Raw genomic sequence first — 16,650 nt, 5'->3', positions numbered from 1 at the left:
GCATCCTGAAACAAATCAGCCGCAATGAGCTTGGAGCATACCTGGAGCAACCAGATGACCGCACAAGCTGAATGAAGTCATGAGAAAAAAGAGAGCAAGTGTGTGGTATGAAAGTAAGAGACACAAGGAGGGTTGAAGGGCAAGCTCAAACTGCTCAGCTTCTGGTGCATCCAATATCTCATTGTTTCTTTTTATTCGTATCTTACTTACAATGCAACAACCCGTTGGCGACCCTGCTACTCAGCCCAAGCCAGCTCTCGTCCAAACAAGCTTTTTCATCTAGTAAGTTAACTTGCACCTCCGAGCGGAACCGGATCTCCTCCAGGTCCATGGAGTCACTCCAGGTTCTCAAGCATGCGTTGTATTCACGCCGCAGGTCAGCAGCTGAATTGCAAGTTCTCGACTTTGTAGCCCATCAGTTCAAGAACCTGGAGGTGAATGATTAGGTGGAATAGTTCTGATTTTATCTCTTATGTACATATATAATCGGTGAACTACATTCTTCAGAGCTGACAATCCTGCCAAATCTTGGACCAACGTAGGCGCCAAGCCTTCCCGCTGGCTGACAAACCATTGGTAAAGTCGGCAAGTTAGGGTCGATTTTGCTTAGTCAACCTCGCTGAGTTTAACTTGCTCGACTTCTCACAAGTTTGCATCGTCTCGTCTCGCCTCGGCCGCAACGCTAGTGGTAAGATCCTTGTTTTGTGGGGGCCCTCAGAAACAGGGAAGTCAGCCCTGGCTTGTTCTTGGGGGCACCATATTAGGTTCAGGCAGAACCTCAACTCTGATGAGTTTAGTGACCATCCTATGGTTCAGTATGCAGTGCTGGATGATATGGATTGGTCCAAGGTTCCTTTGAAGATGTGGGTGCAGGAAGACTTCAACTTCCACACTAGTTACAGATCAGAGCGCCATTGCCAATGGGGGCGTTCTACTGTTATATGTTCCAATTCTAAGCCTTCTGTATTTGCTGATTGTAGTTATGCCACAGTTGATGGCAAGAATTGGATTGACACCAATTGTACCTTTGTGTATATTGGTGATAAGCTGTATTAGATAGTTCCTCTTTGTCTTGTCTTTCCTTGTCTTGTCTGTTCTGGTTCCTGTCTTAATAAAAGCATCCTTTCTCTTCCTCCATTTGGCATTTAGAGATAAAATGATTCTTGGAAGATCAGATAAGACACATGGTTACTAAGAAGGATCAAACATTGGAAGAAAAGGAAGAAGAGAAGAATGTAAGGTAACTAATGGAATGTTACATATTTCATCACATTCCATCAGCATAATCCAAGGGATTCCATTTGTTCATGGCCTTGTTACTTTCAAGGTCAGACTCATGTCCTCCTTCATCACTTAGTTCATGGATTGCTAAGTTAGATATACTTCTGCTCAGATCATTCTGAGCTGCTTGCATGGCCCATTGTTTGAGCCAGTCATGTAGATCCTCTATGCTCATTTTGCGTTCTAGGATCATGTAATAGACATCCTCAGGAGTGAGGTTGTCCACATAGCCACCTAAGCCTGATGGCAGTTTGTTTTTCCAGTTTTCAATTTCCGCAGCCAGCCATTCCCTTACTGTTGAGATTGGTATCCACCATTCAGGATCAATTTCCTCAATGTCTAGATGCCACTCTGCCAACTTCCTTGTGTGCTTTAGCACTGGGGCCCTCACTACATCCTCCACAGAGGCACCCACATTACCTCTACACACAAAGAATTTGGTACTTTGCATTAGTTTGGGTTGTTTTGGTGGCTCACTGCCAACCCAGCAGAGGTATCCCCTGGTTGGACAGCGTAGGGTTCTTCCAATCCAGTAGCATTTCCATTGTTGACCCATTGGTATGTAATCAAGGGTTGCTGAGGGATCAAGTAGTTTGGCATAAGCCTTGGATTGTTGGAAGGAGTCACATCTTGTGATGACCTTGTGCCAGTCATAGATGTTGGTGATAGGGGGTTGATCATTCCCCATGTCCCAGCCCATGGATGGATCTGGGGGTGCCCATTGATCCAGGTTGTCCTGGGACCAAGGGAACTTGGTCCTGTGCTCACTGGATCTGTCAAGGTGGTAAGAGGTGGCATCTCCAGTGGCCTTGGAGATCCTGGTCTCTGTTCTGATGGCAGGCATGATGTCTTAGTAATGGGGATGGATAAGAAAGTAGTGGTGCCAGTGGTGGTTTGAGATGACTTCCCAGGCATGGGATGCCTTCCTTTATACCCTGGGTTGCCAGGACCCTTATCTTTCCGCTTGTCAGACCCTTTATTGCCCTTTGCCCTAGGGTCACGTGATTTCCTATGTTCTTCAGTAGAGTGGTTTGTTCTCCCACACACCTCACATTGGATTTCAGTAGACCCTGATTTATTGGAATTGGATTCACTGTAGTTCTCAGCCTCCCAGAGGGAAGACAAGGGAAGTATTTTATCCAATTGATCAATCACTTCCTGAGAAATACCTTGATCCAGCATTTCCTGTTCCATCTTTAGATGGTTGTCAATATGTTTCTCCAACCTTTTGACTCCCATTACTAGTTCCATTAAGAATCCATAGACCTTTTGGGTACTTGTAAGGTGGTCATTAGTAATCCGTTTCCTGTTTGCCTCAGTTTTTGGTGGTTGAGTTTCCTCAGGGAATTTGGCAAAGAAGTCTTCAATAAAATCCTTCACTGTCTTATTCCTGGTTGCCTCATTCACCAAAGGGGTGTCCTTTTCCCTGGTGGCAGGGTCCTCCAAGGGTGTGTTATTCCCTGGATTCTCATGCCTAGGGTCTAGGATTCTAGCTGTGGCAAGTTGAAATGATTCCATATCCGGTTGGTCAGCCTGTTTAGAAGGGGTAATTCCTACTCCTTCCTGATGTCCCTGTTCCATGCCTTGCATAGGAGATGTCAGCTCCATGACATGATCATGTTCAGGGTTATCCAATTGGGGCAAAGTCCCAAATACACGCCTAGGTTGCATCTTATGAAATCCCATACTGTTGCAAAAGGCCAAATAGAACACTATAATAGTCTCTGTCCTGGACACGGTCACATGACCAGTACAAGTGGTTGCATGCTGGCCCAAGCCCAAATTTGGGGGGTAGCAGGTGTAATCATGGGTTGTCAGCAGAGGAATAATGGGGCTCTATGGCTTAGTGGTCAAGCTGGTTCAATTCCGGCTAGTTCTATTTTCCTCTGTTTATGACAGTCTCTATTACTTGCAAGTTCCAAGATATACCTATCTTAGTCAGTAAGAAGCCAAATAGCGCAACCCACAAAGGAAGTCTTTAGCTATTTGCAAGTAGAAGACAAGAAGTCTTAGTTAGCAAGAGGCAAAATAGCGCAACCCACAGAGGAAGTCTTTAGCTATTTGCAAGTAAAGCAGTGGACACCTAGGGTCCTAGTGATGAGAAGACTCTGACAGTACTTCTTATCACTAATCAGAAAGAAGGATCAGTGGAGATCCTTTATTGACAGTTGTTGATAGTTGAATTTCAAATAAATCACGCAGTTGCTCTTTTTGAGGTGTAGCAACACCTGCTTGTCCCTATAGGTTGTAAGACAAGGGAAATCAAGCTGGCTTTTTAAGCAGCTTGTTCCACCCCTTTATATACCTGGGCATCACTTGGGTCTATATACATATTTCAAATAGGAGCACAGCCTCTCGGAACTGTAGCACAGCCTCAAGAAGCAGTATGAGTCAAAGAACCATGTGGCAGTGCTTGATTAGCCAATCAAATGCCAAGAAATACACCGGTGAGGTGAGGTCTTGGCGGAGTTGGTTCTATTTTTAGCACATGATCACGTGGAACACCGCTTAAGTATGACTCATACTCTTGGCATGCACAGCCACAATATAAGTATGACTCATCCAATTTCCATATATGGTAATCCTATTCCCCAATCCAGCCCGGTTTTACCCGGAGATTGAGCACAGCCATCATCATGTGATTGTGGCAGTGCAGGTAGTACTTGATGACTAAGCATTTGTCATTATGCTTGGTCATAGTTGATTTGTCATTCATGAGTTGATCATGTGACCTGGTTGCTGACTAAGCATTTGTCATCATGCTTAGTCATACTTGATTTGTTATCAATGAGTTGATCATGTGATCTGGTTGCTGACTTGTCAGAGTTCAGCTGACTAAGCTTAGTCATCCATCCATTTCATCTTCTTTCCTAATTTGGAAAGGGGATTGCCATTTTTGGTAAGTCTAGGTTGCTTAGTCTCTATTTATCTTGAAAGTCTTCTTCAAGTTATGTCTCTTTCCTAATTAGGAAGGTGAGTTACCATAAATGGTAATCTGATGTTGTGTTGTTGGGACAATATGTTGTGCATCAGTGATGTAGGAGCATTAGTCATCCCTACATCCCCTATAGGCAATACATATACACATATATATGTATATATACTGGGTATAGGTAAGCAGCTTGATTTCAATGTCATAACCCATATCTGGAGGGGTTATTACCATATATATCCACTGTCAAAGATATATAGTATATATGATGCACAGTGATATATTAATAATATAAGTCGCTGGGGGACGTTGCACTCCCCCTGCCCCCCTAGCCGCAGGCCAATGTTAAGGGAGCCCGCGGGCGAGGTCTGAATAATATATTATTATAGAAGAGATTATGTCATCCCCCCCACCTCAAATCCGTAGTAGTTTAGTATAGTATTTGATAAAGGACTGGAGGGGGGGAGGTCATGTGACCTGGACTTAGAGAATATCACTAAGTCCAGCCATGTCGACCATAAGTCTCTTATATATGGGAACCTGGAGGTTCTGAGTGCATATGTGCGAGTATATGCGTGCTTGCGGTCATGTTGGTGTGCAACATGAGTGTGTTGGAGGCTTGACAAGGTCAGGACTCATGGACAGAATGGAGTGGGTCATGACACTGGAGACAACTCAAAGGAAGACAGCAGTAAAGAGACAAAACCTAACAAGACCGCCATACTTTACACAATGCAGTTGACCAAGAACAGCTATCTGAGCAAAAAGACCTACAAAATCCCACTCCTTAAAGACAATGGATTGAACTACACTGCATGGAAGTTCAGACAAACAACCATACTATGGATGCGCAAGCTTGATACAATTGCATGGGGCAAAGAAAAGCCACCAGCCAAGTTAACAGGCACCAATGCCACTGACAAGACAAAATTCAACAAGCAAGAGGCCGCATGCTTGAAGTGGAAGCTGCGCAACAATGAGGCGTTTGCTCAGATCACATTGAACATGGAAGATGGGTGCATGGCCAATATAGTCAAGACCTGTCCTAGATGTCTGTAAGGACGTTGAGGGTGCGGGCACTTGTGGCCGTGTGACTAATACAAACATACCGCTTAAGGCAGCAGGGACTACCCTACAATGTCTAACTACTAAACTACAGTGACCAAGGCCGTAAGGGCAATGGCAAGCTGCGTATGTACAGTGGAGTCAATGCTTAAGGTGTTGTGGTACTACTTAGTGATCTGGCTGTAAGGCCTTGTACAGGTAGGGATGCAACAAGAGGTAATTGACCTGGGTGTTACCATGGTTGGTTGGCCTCCTTATATATTACAGGAGTGAGCTATTTACAAATACATAATGTGCAATACCATAACCAATGAGAACCCTGCTCTGCAGTTGGCCTTACTCACGCATACGTGTCATTGATGTGTCATAGTGATGTCATCAGGTGGAGGTGGCTATGTATGCTGAGTAAGCGCAAAGGGGGGATGTGGCTTGGCGTTTAGTGTATGATATAAGCGCTGAGGTCATGTGATTGAAAATGTTGTCTGTTCAACTTTGTTTAAATTTGAGAAATTGGGAATAAATTCCCTGGCATCAATTGTGTCTACTGTCATGCCCTAGAGGCGTGACCACCTTAGAATCCACTAAGTCGAAGAAATAGTGAATATATGCGCTATTTTCTTGAAGATTTATGGATATATGCATCTTTATGCTATTTAGGCGCTGAGCGCTTATTATGTAATCTCATCACATGACCTTTAGTCATGTGATCTTGTTTTCTTATCTCTGGTCATGTGACCTTATCTTTGTTATTGTGTTTGTCACTGTATATACTATTCCCCTTGCTTGTTGAATATATAAGGAGGGTTCTGAGAGCCTTAAGCCTCAGAACTCAACCTCTTATCCCTTCCACACTACCTACCCTTGGCATACAATCAGGTGCACCTTGAGTGTAATAGTCCCTGCCTTGGTTCTAGCCCTGCTATCTTAATAGCATAGTGCATTTTACTTAAATAGGTCTTGTCCTACCCTTCCTGGCATTGCCTTGAGCTTTGTTAGGTCCTACTAGTTGATAAGTCCTATATTAGGCAATAACTAGTTAGGATTACCCTTTGGTAGTTGTTGGCTCTGACATTAGGTTGAGTTCTTCATCACCAACCCTTGTGGGCTATTAGGGTGTTAGTACTGGCACAACCCATCAAAAACCAGTGATCCAGCATAACCAGATAATAATCAAAACTGGTGATTGTTGCACTAGGGGGTTATTGTTACACGGCTAGCATTGCAAACATCCACCCAAAAGTCTGCCACAACTTCTTCTGCGTCACAGACAGTCAAAAACCTGCTTGTGCAAAACCTGCCTCTGTATCACGCCCACCCAAGGCTTGTTGATCAGTTGTAAGGAGCATTCAATGCTAGGTATTGAGACAGCAATTAGCGTAAAGAATAAACTGCAAGCTTAGTGGGGCCAATCATCTAGCCTCCCATCTTTCCTAAACTAGTAGTGAAGTTGCCTTATTTAGCAAGGACATTACTTAGTATCTTCCACATTCCTCTTTCTCCACTATGTTGACCCAACCTTCCACCTATGTGCATGCCAATCCCAATGCGCTGTCTGTCCCCACCAATATCCAGGAGATACCTGCATGGGCCCAGGAGATCAAAAACCTCCTCCTGGCTATGAACCAAAACCTCTCCTTGGTCATAGGACAAGCGGCTGCCCATCATACAGACATTGGCACCACTCAGGCTACCCTCTCAAACCACAACAGCAGCATCACCAATCTTGATGCCCTCATTGTTAAACTTGGGGCCAACATTGCCAAAATAGGCACTGCAGCTGCGTCTGGTTCCTCTCTTGCCTTGGCTACCAAGGCTCCCAAACTTGCAACGCCAGACAAATTTGATGGGTCTGACAAAAACAAGGCAATCTCTTTTAGGGTTGCTGTATCACATTATCTCAGGATTTCATATCTTGGCTCAACAGTGGATGAGCAAATTGCATTTATCATTTCCTGCCTGGATGGCAAGGCCCATGAGTGGCTTGAGCCCTATCTAGAAGAGGACGTTGTTAAAGGGAACCCTGTTTCTTGGCTCCACAATCTGGATGCCTTCTGGCTGCAATTCAATGCACGCTGGAATGTCCAAAATAGGACAGAGAACTTCCGCGCCAAGCTGCGCACCCTCAAACAAACCAAGGGAGTCCAAGATTACTACAAGGACTTCCAGACCTATTCTCAAGGTCTGGGTTACAACAATCCTTCTCTCAGGGATATGTTCTATGATGGCCTATCCCACAAGATTAAGGAAACTCTCATGGTTCAAGACTATGACCATGCAGATGCCTCTGTCACTCTTGCAACTCTTGCAGAGAAGGCCCTTAAGGTGGATCAGCGCCTAGAGCAATTTGCAGCCCAGCACAAGGGTTCTTCCTCCTCCTCCTCTTCAAACCAATCTGGAAGCAAGTCCAGCACCTCTACGTCAGCAGCAGCCCAGGGAGCGCCCAGGGATAAACTGTCTGTTGGGGAACAGGTGTATGCAATTGTGGATGGAAAGGCTAAGAAGGGGGTCCTCCAAAAAATTGGCCAGAATGCCAAAGGGATTGCAGTTCCAATTGTTAAGTGGAATGATGGCACCACCATGGACGTAACCTTCAAAACTATCAAGAAGGATAACCACCCAGCCACTGCCACCTCCACTCCTGCTCCCAAGGCTTCCTCCTCCTCCTCCTTGCGCAACTCTGGTCCTTCCCCTATGGACTTAGACTCTGCCTCATCTAAAGGCAAAAAACCAATTATATGCGCAACATGTGGAGGCAGAGGACACTATGCCAATCAATGCCCCTCAAAATCCTACTCTGGCCATGAGGCCCATATCTCTGAGGATGAGTTGGAAAATGGGGACCTCTGAACACTAATGGGAACAGTGTATCAGAGGAAAATAATGGACATTTAGATAGCTTGGAAATCTTTTCTGTAAATAATATATCACCTTTAAATATATATTTTCAAGCATCTTGCGTTCAACAAGTTCCCAACCCTAAGGTTACCAAGAAAATGAAGCCCTTCTTTGGATGGGCTATGATTGATTCAGGTGCTTCATCTTGCTTCATACACAAGGACCTGATCAAACAATATGGTATACCTACAACAAAAAAATCTGTACCACATTGCCTTCAAGTGATTGATGGAAGAGACATTAGTTCTGGTTTGGTAGATTCAGAATGTATATTTACTTTAGAATTAGGTAGTCATAAAGAGGTTCTGAAATGTAACGTAGCTGATATAGGTAAACATAGCATAGTCCTTGGAATGTCCTGGCTCAAGTTACACAACCCTACTATAGATTGGCCTAATAAGCGTATCACTTTTAATTCTCAATACTGTAACAATTCTTGTCTTTCTGTTTCTAATTCTATCCTGGGAAATGTTGGTGGGACTCCTAACCACCTTGAAGGCATACCAGAAGACTTAGGAGGTGTTGAGGTAATTGAACCTCTTGAAGGCATCCCTAGGGAAACTGGAGGTACTGTGGATTCTCCACTTGAAAGTATCCCAGTAGAACTGCGCAATTTTGCGGAGGTATTTTCTGAGGACATGAAGGTGACGGAACTGCCACCGCACTGTCCTTTTGATTTAGGGATTGATTTAATCAATCCTGATAAACCTGTTAAGGCTATGGTATACCCCTTGAAGGCATCTGATGATGAGGAACTTAGAAAACTCCTTAAAGAACAATTGGACAAAGGATTGATTTGTCCATCCAAATCCAAATATGGTTCCCCAGTTCACTTTGTCAACAAGAAAAATGGGAAAAGGCGTATGGTTGTGGATTATAGATCCCTAAATGCAAATACAGTCAAGAATGCGTACCCTCTACCTCTAATACAGTCTCTCATTGAGAAACTAAGGGGCGCAAAATACTTTTCCACCATTGACCTGAAATCTGGATACAACTTGGTCCGGATAAAGGAAGGTGATGAATGGAAGACTGCGTTTAAAACCAAATATGGCCTGTTTGAATACCTAGTCATGCCCTTTGGGTTATGCAATGCTCCTGCTGCGTTTCAGCACTTCATGAATGAGATATTTAGGGACATATTGGATGTCTATGTAGTAGTATATCTAGACAACATCCTAATATTCTCAGAAAGCAGAGAATTACATACAAAACATCTCCAAGAGGTATTGAAAAGGCTGCAAGACAATGCATGCTATTGTAACCTGGAGAAGTGTAACTTCTGTGCGTCTGAAGTAGATTACCTTGGTGTTATTGCCAATGGTGAAGGAGTAAAAGCAGATCCCAAGAAAATTACTCAAGCAGTTGATTGGGCAACACTGCGCTCTGTCAAAGGGGTTCAAGAGTTTTTGGGCTTTATAAATTTCTATAGACGCTTCATACATAACTTCTCAAAATTGGCACAACCCTTATACCAATTACTCCAAAAGAATATACCTTGGGAGTGGGGTGAACGCCAAGAAGTGTCTTTTAAAGCCCTCAAACAGGCTCTAATTGAATCCCCTGTTTTGATCCAACCTGATCCATACAAGGAGTTTTTCCTTGAGTGTGACGCCTCTGATTTTGCAACGGGCACTGTCCTTAATCAAAAGGGCAGTGATGATAAATTACACCCAGTTGCATTCCTATCAAAATCCCTAGCTCCTGCTGAAAGAAACTATGACATCTTTGATAAAGAGTTACTAGCAGTAGTAAGGGCTTTAAAGGAATGGCGTCACCTGCTGGAAGGAACAGTAATCCCTGTCAAAATACTGACAGACCATAAAAATCTGGAATATTTCCAGACAAAAAGGGATCTGAACCAAAGGCAATTAAGGTGGATGGGATTTTTGGCAGATTACAACTATAGGATTGTGTATAGGCTGGGCGCACAGAATAAAAAAGCAGATATTCTCTCTCGCCATGAAGACCACAAGTCTGCAGTTAAAGAGGGGGGTGAAACCCCTGTGCTCATAAGCCCAGAGCTTTTTATTTGTTGTACACCACTGTAAGGTGGGTACTTGCTAATGGGATGGGCACTTGTGGCTGTACTACTAGTACACTGTTTATGTAATCTACTGTTGTAGACACAGTCGATACCAGGGAATTTATTCCCATTTTCTCGAATTTAAACGAAGGCAAACGGACAACATTTTCGATCACGTGACTTCGGCGCTTATATCATACGCTAAGCGCCAAGCCACGTCCCCATCCGCGCTTACCTCAGCATACGTAGCCACCTCCACCTGATGACATCACTATGACACGTCAGTGACACGTATGCATGAGTAAGACCAACTGCGGATTGGGGTTCTTATTGGTTATAGTATTGCATATATTGTATTTGTAATTAGTTCACCCTTGTAATATATAAGGAGGCCAACCGACCATGGTAACACCCAGGTCGATTACCTCTTGTTGCATCCCCAATCTGTACGAGGACCTTACAGTCCAGAAAGCACTTAGATACACGCCTTAAGCGTTGGGTCCACTGTACGTACATAGTTTGCCGCCGCCTTACAGCGCGTGGTCATTGTAGTTAGGTAGTTCATCGTCGTAGGTAGAACCCCCACCGCCTTAAGCGGTTTCTCACTTAGTACACACGGCCACAAGCGCCCGCTGCCTCAACGCCCCTTACGGACGTCTAGGACACTAGGTAATCAACCTTACGTTGGTTGCAAACTGTTTTATACCCACCACTAAGAATCAACAAACAAGAAGGGTACCTGTACTAGCACAAGCAAAATCACGTGATCGGGGCCACCTTGCGGGACAGAATAATCAAAAGTCCCCCACCCCCACGTAGTAGCAAATTGCTATAAGGCAGACTACCACTATTGTCCGCATACCCACGGTTGCTGCACCTTCTACCAGCGACCTCAGACAGCAGATACACCCGCTTGCAGAGACTAGACCCTACATTACGCCCGCCCACGGCTGTAATTAGCGGTACTTACTGTCCAACGCTAGGTTGTTTGACGCAGAGGTTTAGCGTTTGAGTAGTTAAGCGCTCATAAGTCCTGATATAGGCACCCCAGCTACACAGCCTCCACCCCCCTCACTTGCCCACCATTACCTTGCGCACCCCCACTTGCTCCTTGTCCCGGGCATCTTCCCACGCTGGCCGCTCCTACCCGCCAACACATTCCATGGCTACCCGCTCCCGGCCAACCTCTCAAACCCGCTCCCCAATTGATCAGGGAGAGCTGGGATCCCAACTTCCGCCAACCCCCTATGTCAAACTTGGGGAAGTATCCCTCAAGCGGATCACAAGCCTCCTCCTTGGCCTCCTTGGCCAAGTCAAACACCTCGAGCGGAAAGTGGAAGAAGTCCAAGAAGCAGGGGTCAAGGCCCGGACCAACCTTGAGAACATCTCTCAAGCCGTCAATACTGTCAAGGATGGGCTTAGAAGCCTCCAACTCCATGGGCCCCGGACCCCAGAAGACACAAAACCCCCGGCTGTGGAAGCAACGCCACGCCCCTTACCAAAAGTCAACCCTGTTGGATCAACTAGTTGGGTCTCATTCTGGCCCAAACCGTCTAAAGGGCTCCCAGCCTTTGCCCAACCCACTCCTGTCTGAGCAGTGCCCCCGCGAGTCTCATCTCCCCCTTCATCTCTGCGTCTCCGATCCCCAATTGGGACAGCTGCCCCTCCACCTCCGGCTCCAGTCACCGCCTATCCCGCTCCAGTCAAGGTTGACCACCCCGACGCCTACACAGGCAAAATAGGGAGCAAAGCAAAGCAGTGGCTGACTTGGATGTTGGCCTGGACCCGCCTCAACTCGCGGATGTTCCCCACCAACCAAGAGGTACTATCCTTCCTCTTGATGAACATGAAGGACACCGCTGGGGCCTGGGCCCACCCTCACCTTGACCAGCTTGGTTCACACCGGGCCATCATTCAAACAGTCGAGGGGTTCAAAGTGGAGTTCTTAGCAGCATTTGGCGACCCTGACGCTACAAGGGCCGCAGAGCAAAAAATTACCACCCTCACCCAGTCCGGCACATGCGCGGACTATATCACAAAGTTCAGAACCCTGGCAATGGAACTGGACTGGAACGACGCGGCCCTTAGAGGCCAGTTTGCCTGTGGCCTCCACTGGGAGGTCAGCCGCCAAATCGCAACCCGCAAACACCGGCCCCAAACACTCCTTGAGCTGCAGAACGCAGCACTTGTCATCGACAATGCTCTCCGCAAAGAGCATGCTAGCCATCCACCAAGGGATAATAAGCCTAGCAGACCATCCAACCCCGCAAGGGGGACAAGTACTGGCCAAGCAACATCCGGTTCAAAGAAACTCTCCAACAACCCCAACTTTGTGTTGGAAGAGGAACAAAATTGCCGCCGCGCCGCTGGCGCCTGCATCAAATGCGGCAAAATGGGCCATAAGTTTGCAGAATGCCGCACTGGCTGGAAGGCTACCCCTATCAAGGACAAAGGGAAAGCCAAGGAAACCGCCAAAATTGGCAAAGACTCTGAGTACCAATCGGGAAAAGAGTAAGGGTACCTGCCGCCGCGCGCAAGGACCCCAAGGACTCTGGTTGTGTTGAAATTTGTAATATATCTAGAAGCTCAAATAGAATCTCACCCCTCTTCACAATTTCAATCACACCAGAAAGAAAAGCGGAACAACTAGAAGTCCTGATTGATTCAGGCGCCACCTCCTCTTTCATGCACCCACGCACCGCAGAATCACTCCGCCTCCCACTCATAGACCTCCCCCTACCCCGTACCGTTACTATGCTCGATGGGTCAAGCCCCCAGGCTGGTAAAATCTGGAAGAAGGCTAACCTAACCTTCTCCTTTGATGGCAAACGTATGACTGAGACCTTCCTCATTTGTAACACAGGGTCTCACGCCGCCATCTTAGGGTTAAAATGGTTGGATGCCCACAATCCGGAAATTGACTGGAATTCCCGCACACTGTCATTCCCTCACACACCACCGGAACGTGTATCCATTGCGGAGGAAGAGGAAGCCAATCAACACCCCCTTGAAGGAGTCCCTCCCAAATACCATCAATACGCCAAGGTATTTGGAGAGGAGGAGTTCAACAAGCTTCCCCCGCACCGGCATTATGACATTGGGATTGAGCTAACCAAAGAAGGCCCCTTGAACTCCCCGCTATATAGCATGACTGATGCCAAATCTGCCACACTAAAGGATTGGCTCAGGGACAAACTCAAGGCAGGCAAAATTTGCCCCAGCAAGTCTTCTATTAGCTCCCCCGTAATGTTTGTACCCAAAAAGGATGGTACCTGCCGCTTGGTAGTTGACTACTGTTGCCTCAATAACCGGACAAAAAAGAATGTATACCCGTTACCCCGTCCAGATGACCTCATGGCCCAGCTCCGTGGCGCCAAGGTCTTCACTAAACTAGACCTAAGATGGGGTTACAACAACGTCCATGTTAAAGAAGGCAATGAATGGAAAACTGCTTTCTGTACCAAGTATGGCTTGTATGAGTCCCTAGTGATGACATTTGGTCTAACCAACGCTCCCGCCGCCTTCCAACACTTCATGAACAAACTATTCAAAGACCTGCTTGATGTATGCGTCATCATCTATCTCGATGACATCCTGATCTACTCAAAGAATGACGCTTCCCACACACAGCATGTACATGAAGTTCTACAGCGTCTGATGGATAACCAATTGTTTTGTAAGGCATCAAAGTGTACCTTCCACGTCACATCTGTGGAATACCTAGGGATTATTGTGTCAGACAAAGGTTTTAGCCTGGATAAGCTCAAAATCCAGGCGGTACAGGAATGGCCTACGCCCACCAAGGTCAAGGAAGTTCAGTCATTCTTAGGGTTTGCAAATTTCCTCTGCTGGTTTGTTGCCAATTTCAGCCACATGGCCAGGCCATTACATAACCTGGTCAAGAAGGATATGCTATGGAAATGGGACACAAAGGAACAAGAAGCATTCCAGGGACTGAAAGACGCCATCACCAACGCCCCTGTCCTTTGCCACGCAGATCCCACTAAACCGTACTTCCTTGAGACAGACGCATCAGGCGCAGCTCTAGGTTCCATACTCAGCCAACGCCAGATGGACGGTTGCCTCCACCCACTCGGTTTCCTGTCCGAATCATTCAAGGGGGCCAAGCAGAACTACGATACGCACGACAAGGAGCTCTTAGCAATCATCCGCTCCTTTGAGTACTGGCAAATCTTCTTGGAAGGAACCCTACATCCCATCACTGTCTTTACGGACCACCGCAACCTGGAATATTGGAAGGAGTCCCGCACCTTCAACCGACGCCATGCACAATGGCATTTACTCCTTGCCGGTTATAATTTCCAGATAGTCTACCACCCAGGGAAACAGTTGGGAAAACTGGATGCCCTCTCACGCCGCTTGGATCATGCCAATGTCCCTCCTGCTGATCAAACAATGCTCCCAGATCCCGTATTTGCTAACATAGCCCAAGTGGTCCCTGAGAAAGAGCTCCAGCAACAGATTGAGGCTGCCCTGGATCAAGACGAGTCCCTAGAAGAGATATTACAGTTCCTCCAGAACAAATCCAAGGCACCACCCTCAATCAAACAAGCTTTTAAGGACTATGAGATGGAGGCCGGATTATTGTTTTACCAAGGACAAATTGTGGTACCTGACGTGGGCACCCTGAGGACAGATTTACTTTGCATTTTCCACGACAGCCCATTGGCGGGTCACCCAGGCAGACAACGAACTCTGGAATTGGTATCACGTAACTATTACTGGCCGGGCATCCGCGCAGATACATATTGGCACGTAGACTCCTGTGAAACCTGCCAAAGGATCAGAAAGCCCAAGTATGCCTCCATTCCCCCGCAACCGCTCAAGCTACCAGCCAGACCCTGGCAACACGTCTCCTATGACATGATTGTGGACCTACCTGTCATGACCTCCATTGGCATGACATGATTTTATACTATTTTCTACCTTTTTTCCGAGATAGTTTCCTTTTTTGGTATATATTTATGACTCATCAAGATCACGTGACATATTTGATATATGATGTGAAATTGTAATTGACTCACTGTTATGGAATGACTAATTTAGACATATGCGCCCCTAATTGCCAATAGTGAATAGTGCGAACTGTAGTAATCTTACTTGCTCTATCCAAATATGGGCATAGGCATTACTATATTTGGAAACTGACGGTGCTACAAGACCTTTTATACTTTATTTCCTCATTGCGCTTGCATATATACACATCTAATCATGCGGAATGATTATAATATTATTTCTATGATTTATAGCATTTTTTGTATCATACATTTATATGTAGGAACGGTACTTACAGACCATAGAACAAGTGCAAGTAAGCATGCAAGCGCCGGCGCTTAGTAATTGCAAATAAGCGCCAAAGGTCGGCGGGGCGCGCCGACGCCGATATCTCGGCGGGAAATAGGCATATTACTATGCGGACAAATACCAATAGGTCGGAGGCTCCGGCATCTCAGTTCCCAAAAAGGAATCGTCTGGTTCTGAGCCAAATTGATGGAGATACTAACCATTTAAGTTTCTAGCTTTTTCTATGAGATCCTACCTTGCCTCAAGGTTATTTTTAGCATTCACACTAATGTAATTTAGTCATGTATGCTCTAGAACATTCTGTAAATAACCTTGAGTCTATCCCACTAGGACTTATTGGGACTAATTGGTCTTTATGTATCAAATAGCTCAGACTGTACCTCTCATGTAACTTCCTCTTTTGTACATCATGTATATAGTTATTTGTTCTCCCTCAGGGGTATATAAACCCCCTGAGGGAGACCCTTTGAATACAACCTTCTTTTCATCCCATTCTTACCCCTTGTGTGAACTTGAAGATCTATTAGATCTTCTTAACTTAGTTTAGAGTGTCTTATTTCGCTTTCTTAGCCTCTTAAGCTCACTGAACTTAACCTGTAAGGTATCTCGGCGCATATAGCCTCTAGCAAGGTCCCAACAGATACTGGGTAGCTAGGAAAGGCTCTAGGGCGACCCTGAACCTCTTGAGTAAGTCAGTTGGGAGAGTTTAAGGCCTTGAGAGCGGCATATACACCTTAACTGAGTGCGATCTCAGTCAAATAAATTACTAACAAATCCAGATAAATTATAGTAGGTAACTAAGACTCAATACTAACTTTCATACTATAGGTATAAGCATAACCAACCACCTGCATCTGCAGTAATCGTTTGATTACTTGTTAAGTGTAGGGATCACCCTGATTACTAACCTAATTTACCCTTATATAGCTAGTCTATTGCCTTTTATATCCATAGATAACTGATCTATTAATCACTTTATTATATTTTGTACTTAATTACTTAGTCCCTAAAACCCTACTCTATAACATTGGTGACCACCGCAGGGCATCGCATTGGTTACATCTTTAATTCTTACCTGTAGTCTCTTAATACTTGTACTTAGTCTTACTACTATAGTTGTACTAAC

The 16,650-nt window shown here is 45.5% G+C and overlaps 7 protein-coding genes across 7 annotated transcripts; 5 read left to right on the top strand and 2 right to left on the bottom strand.

Annotated features, from left to right (window-relative positions):
* Positions 1-1,267: 1,267 nt before the first annotated feature.
* On the bottom strand, positions 1,268-2,125 carry RhiXN_11682 (Vegetative incompatibility protein HET-E-1; the record flags this gene model as incomplete). Its single annotated transcript, XM_043331497.1, has 1 exon — positions 1,268-2,125. One exon carries the CDS (start codon positions 2,123-2,125, stop codon positions 1,268-1,270), a length of 858 nt encoding a protein of 285 aa, XP_043185007.1.
* Positions 2,126-2,257: 132 nt separating this feature from the next.
* On the bottom strand, positions 2,258-2,952 carry RhiXN_11681 (uncharacterized protein; the record flags this gene model as incomplete). The annotated part of the gene is made up of 2 exons (XM_043331496.1): positions 2,258-2,272; positions 2,329-2,952. 2 exons carry the CDS (start codon positions 2,950-2,952, stop codon positions 2,258-2,260), a joined length of 639 nt encoding a protein of 212 aa, XP_043185006.1.
* Positions 2,953-4,945: 1,993 nt separating this feature from the next.
* RhiXN_11680 (Retrovirus-related Pol polyprotein from transposon TNT 1-94) lies at positions 4,946-5,272 on the top strand (the record flags this gene model as incomplete). Its single annotated transcript, XM_043331495.1, has 1 exon — positions 4,946-5,272. The coding sequence occupies one exon, from the start codon at positions 4,946-4,948 to the stop codon at positions 5,270-5,272; it is 327 nt and encodes a 108-aa protein (XP_043185005.1).
* Positions 5,273-6,781: 1,509 nt separating this feature from the next.
* Positions 6,782-8,125, top strand: RhiXN_11679 (Transposon Tf2-1 polyprotein; the record flags this gene model as incomplete). The annotated part of the gene is made up of 1 exon (XM_043331494.1): positions 6,782-8,125. The coding sequence occupies one exon, from the start codon at positions 6,782-6,784 to the stop codon at positions 8,123-8,125; it is 1,344 nt and encodes a 447-aa protein (XP_043185004.1).
* Positions 8,126-8,526: 401 nt separating this feature from the next.
* On the top strand, positions 8,527-10,224 carry RhiXN_11678 (Transposon Tf2-7 polyprotein; the record flags this gene model as incomplete). Its single annotated transcript, XM_043331493.1, has 1 exon — positions 8,527-10,224. One exon carries the CDS (start codon positions 8,527-8,529, stop codon positions 10,222-10,224), a length of 1,698 nt encoding a protein of 565 aa, XP_043185003.1.
* A 1,137-nt stretch (positions 10,225-11,361) lies between these two features.
* On the top strand, positions 11,362-12,714 carry RhiXN_11677 (Retrotransposon-derived protein PEG10; the record flags this gene model as incomplete). The annotated part of the gene is made up of 2 exons (XM_043331492.1): positions 11,362-11,725; positions 11,798-12,714. The coding sequence occupies 2 exons, from the start codon at positions 11,362-11,364 to the stop codon at positions 12,712-12,714; spliced, it is 1,281 nt and encodes a 426-aa protein (XP_043185002.1).
* A 170-nt stretch (positions 12,715-12,884) lies between these two features.
* RhiXN_11676 (Retrotransposable element Tf2 protein) lies at positions 12,885-15,128 on the top strand (the record flags this gene model as incomplete). Its single annotated transcript, XM_043331491.1, has 1 exon — positions 12,885-15,128. One exon carries the CDS (start codon positions 12,885-12,887, stop codon positions 15,126-15,128), a length of 2,244 nt encoding a protein of 747 aa, XP_043185001.1.
* Between the last annotated feature and the right edge of the window lie 1,522 nt (positions 15,129-16,650).

This window comes from Rhizoctonia solani, chromosome 12, assembly GCF_016906535.1.
Source record: "Rhizoctonia solani chromosome 12, complete sequence".
Lineage (NCBI taxonomy): Eukaryota > Fungi > Basidiomycota > Agaricomycetes > Cantharellales > Ceratobasidiaceae > Rhizoctonia > Rhizoctonia solani.
Note: the sequence above shows the minus strand (reverse complement) of the source record. Positions and strands in the feature narration are given on the sequence as shown.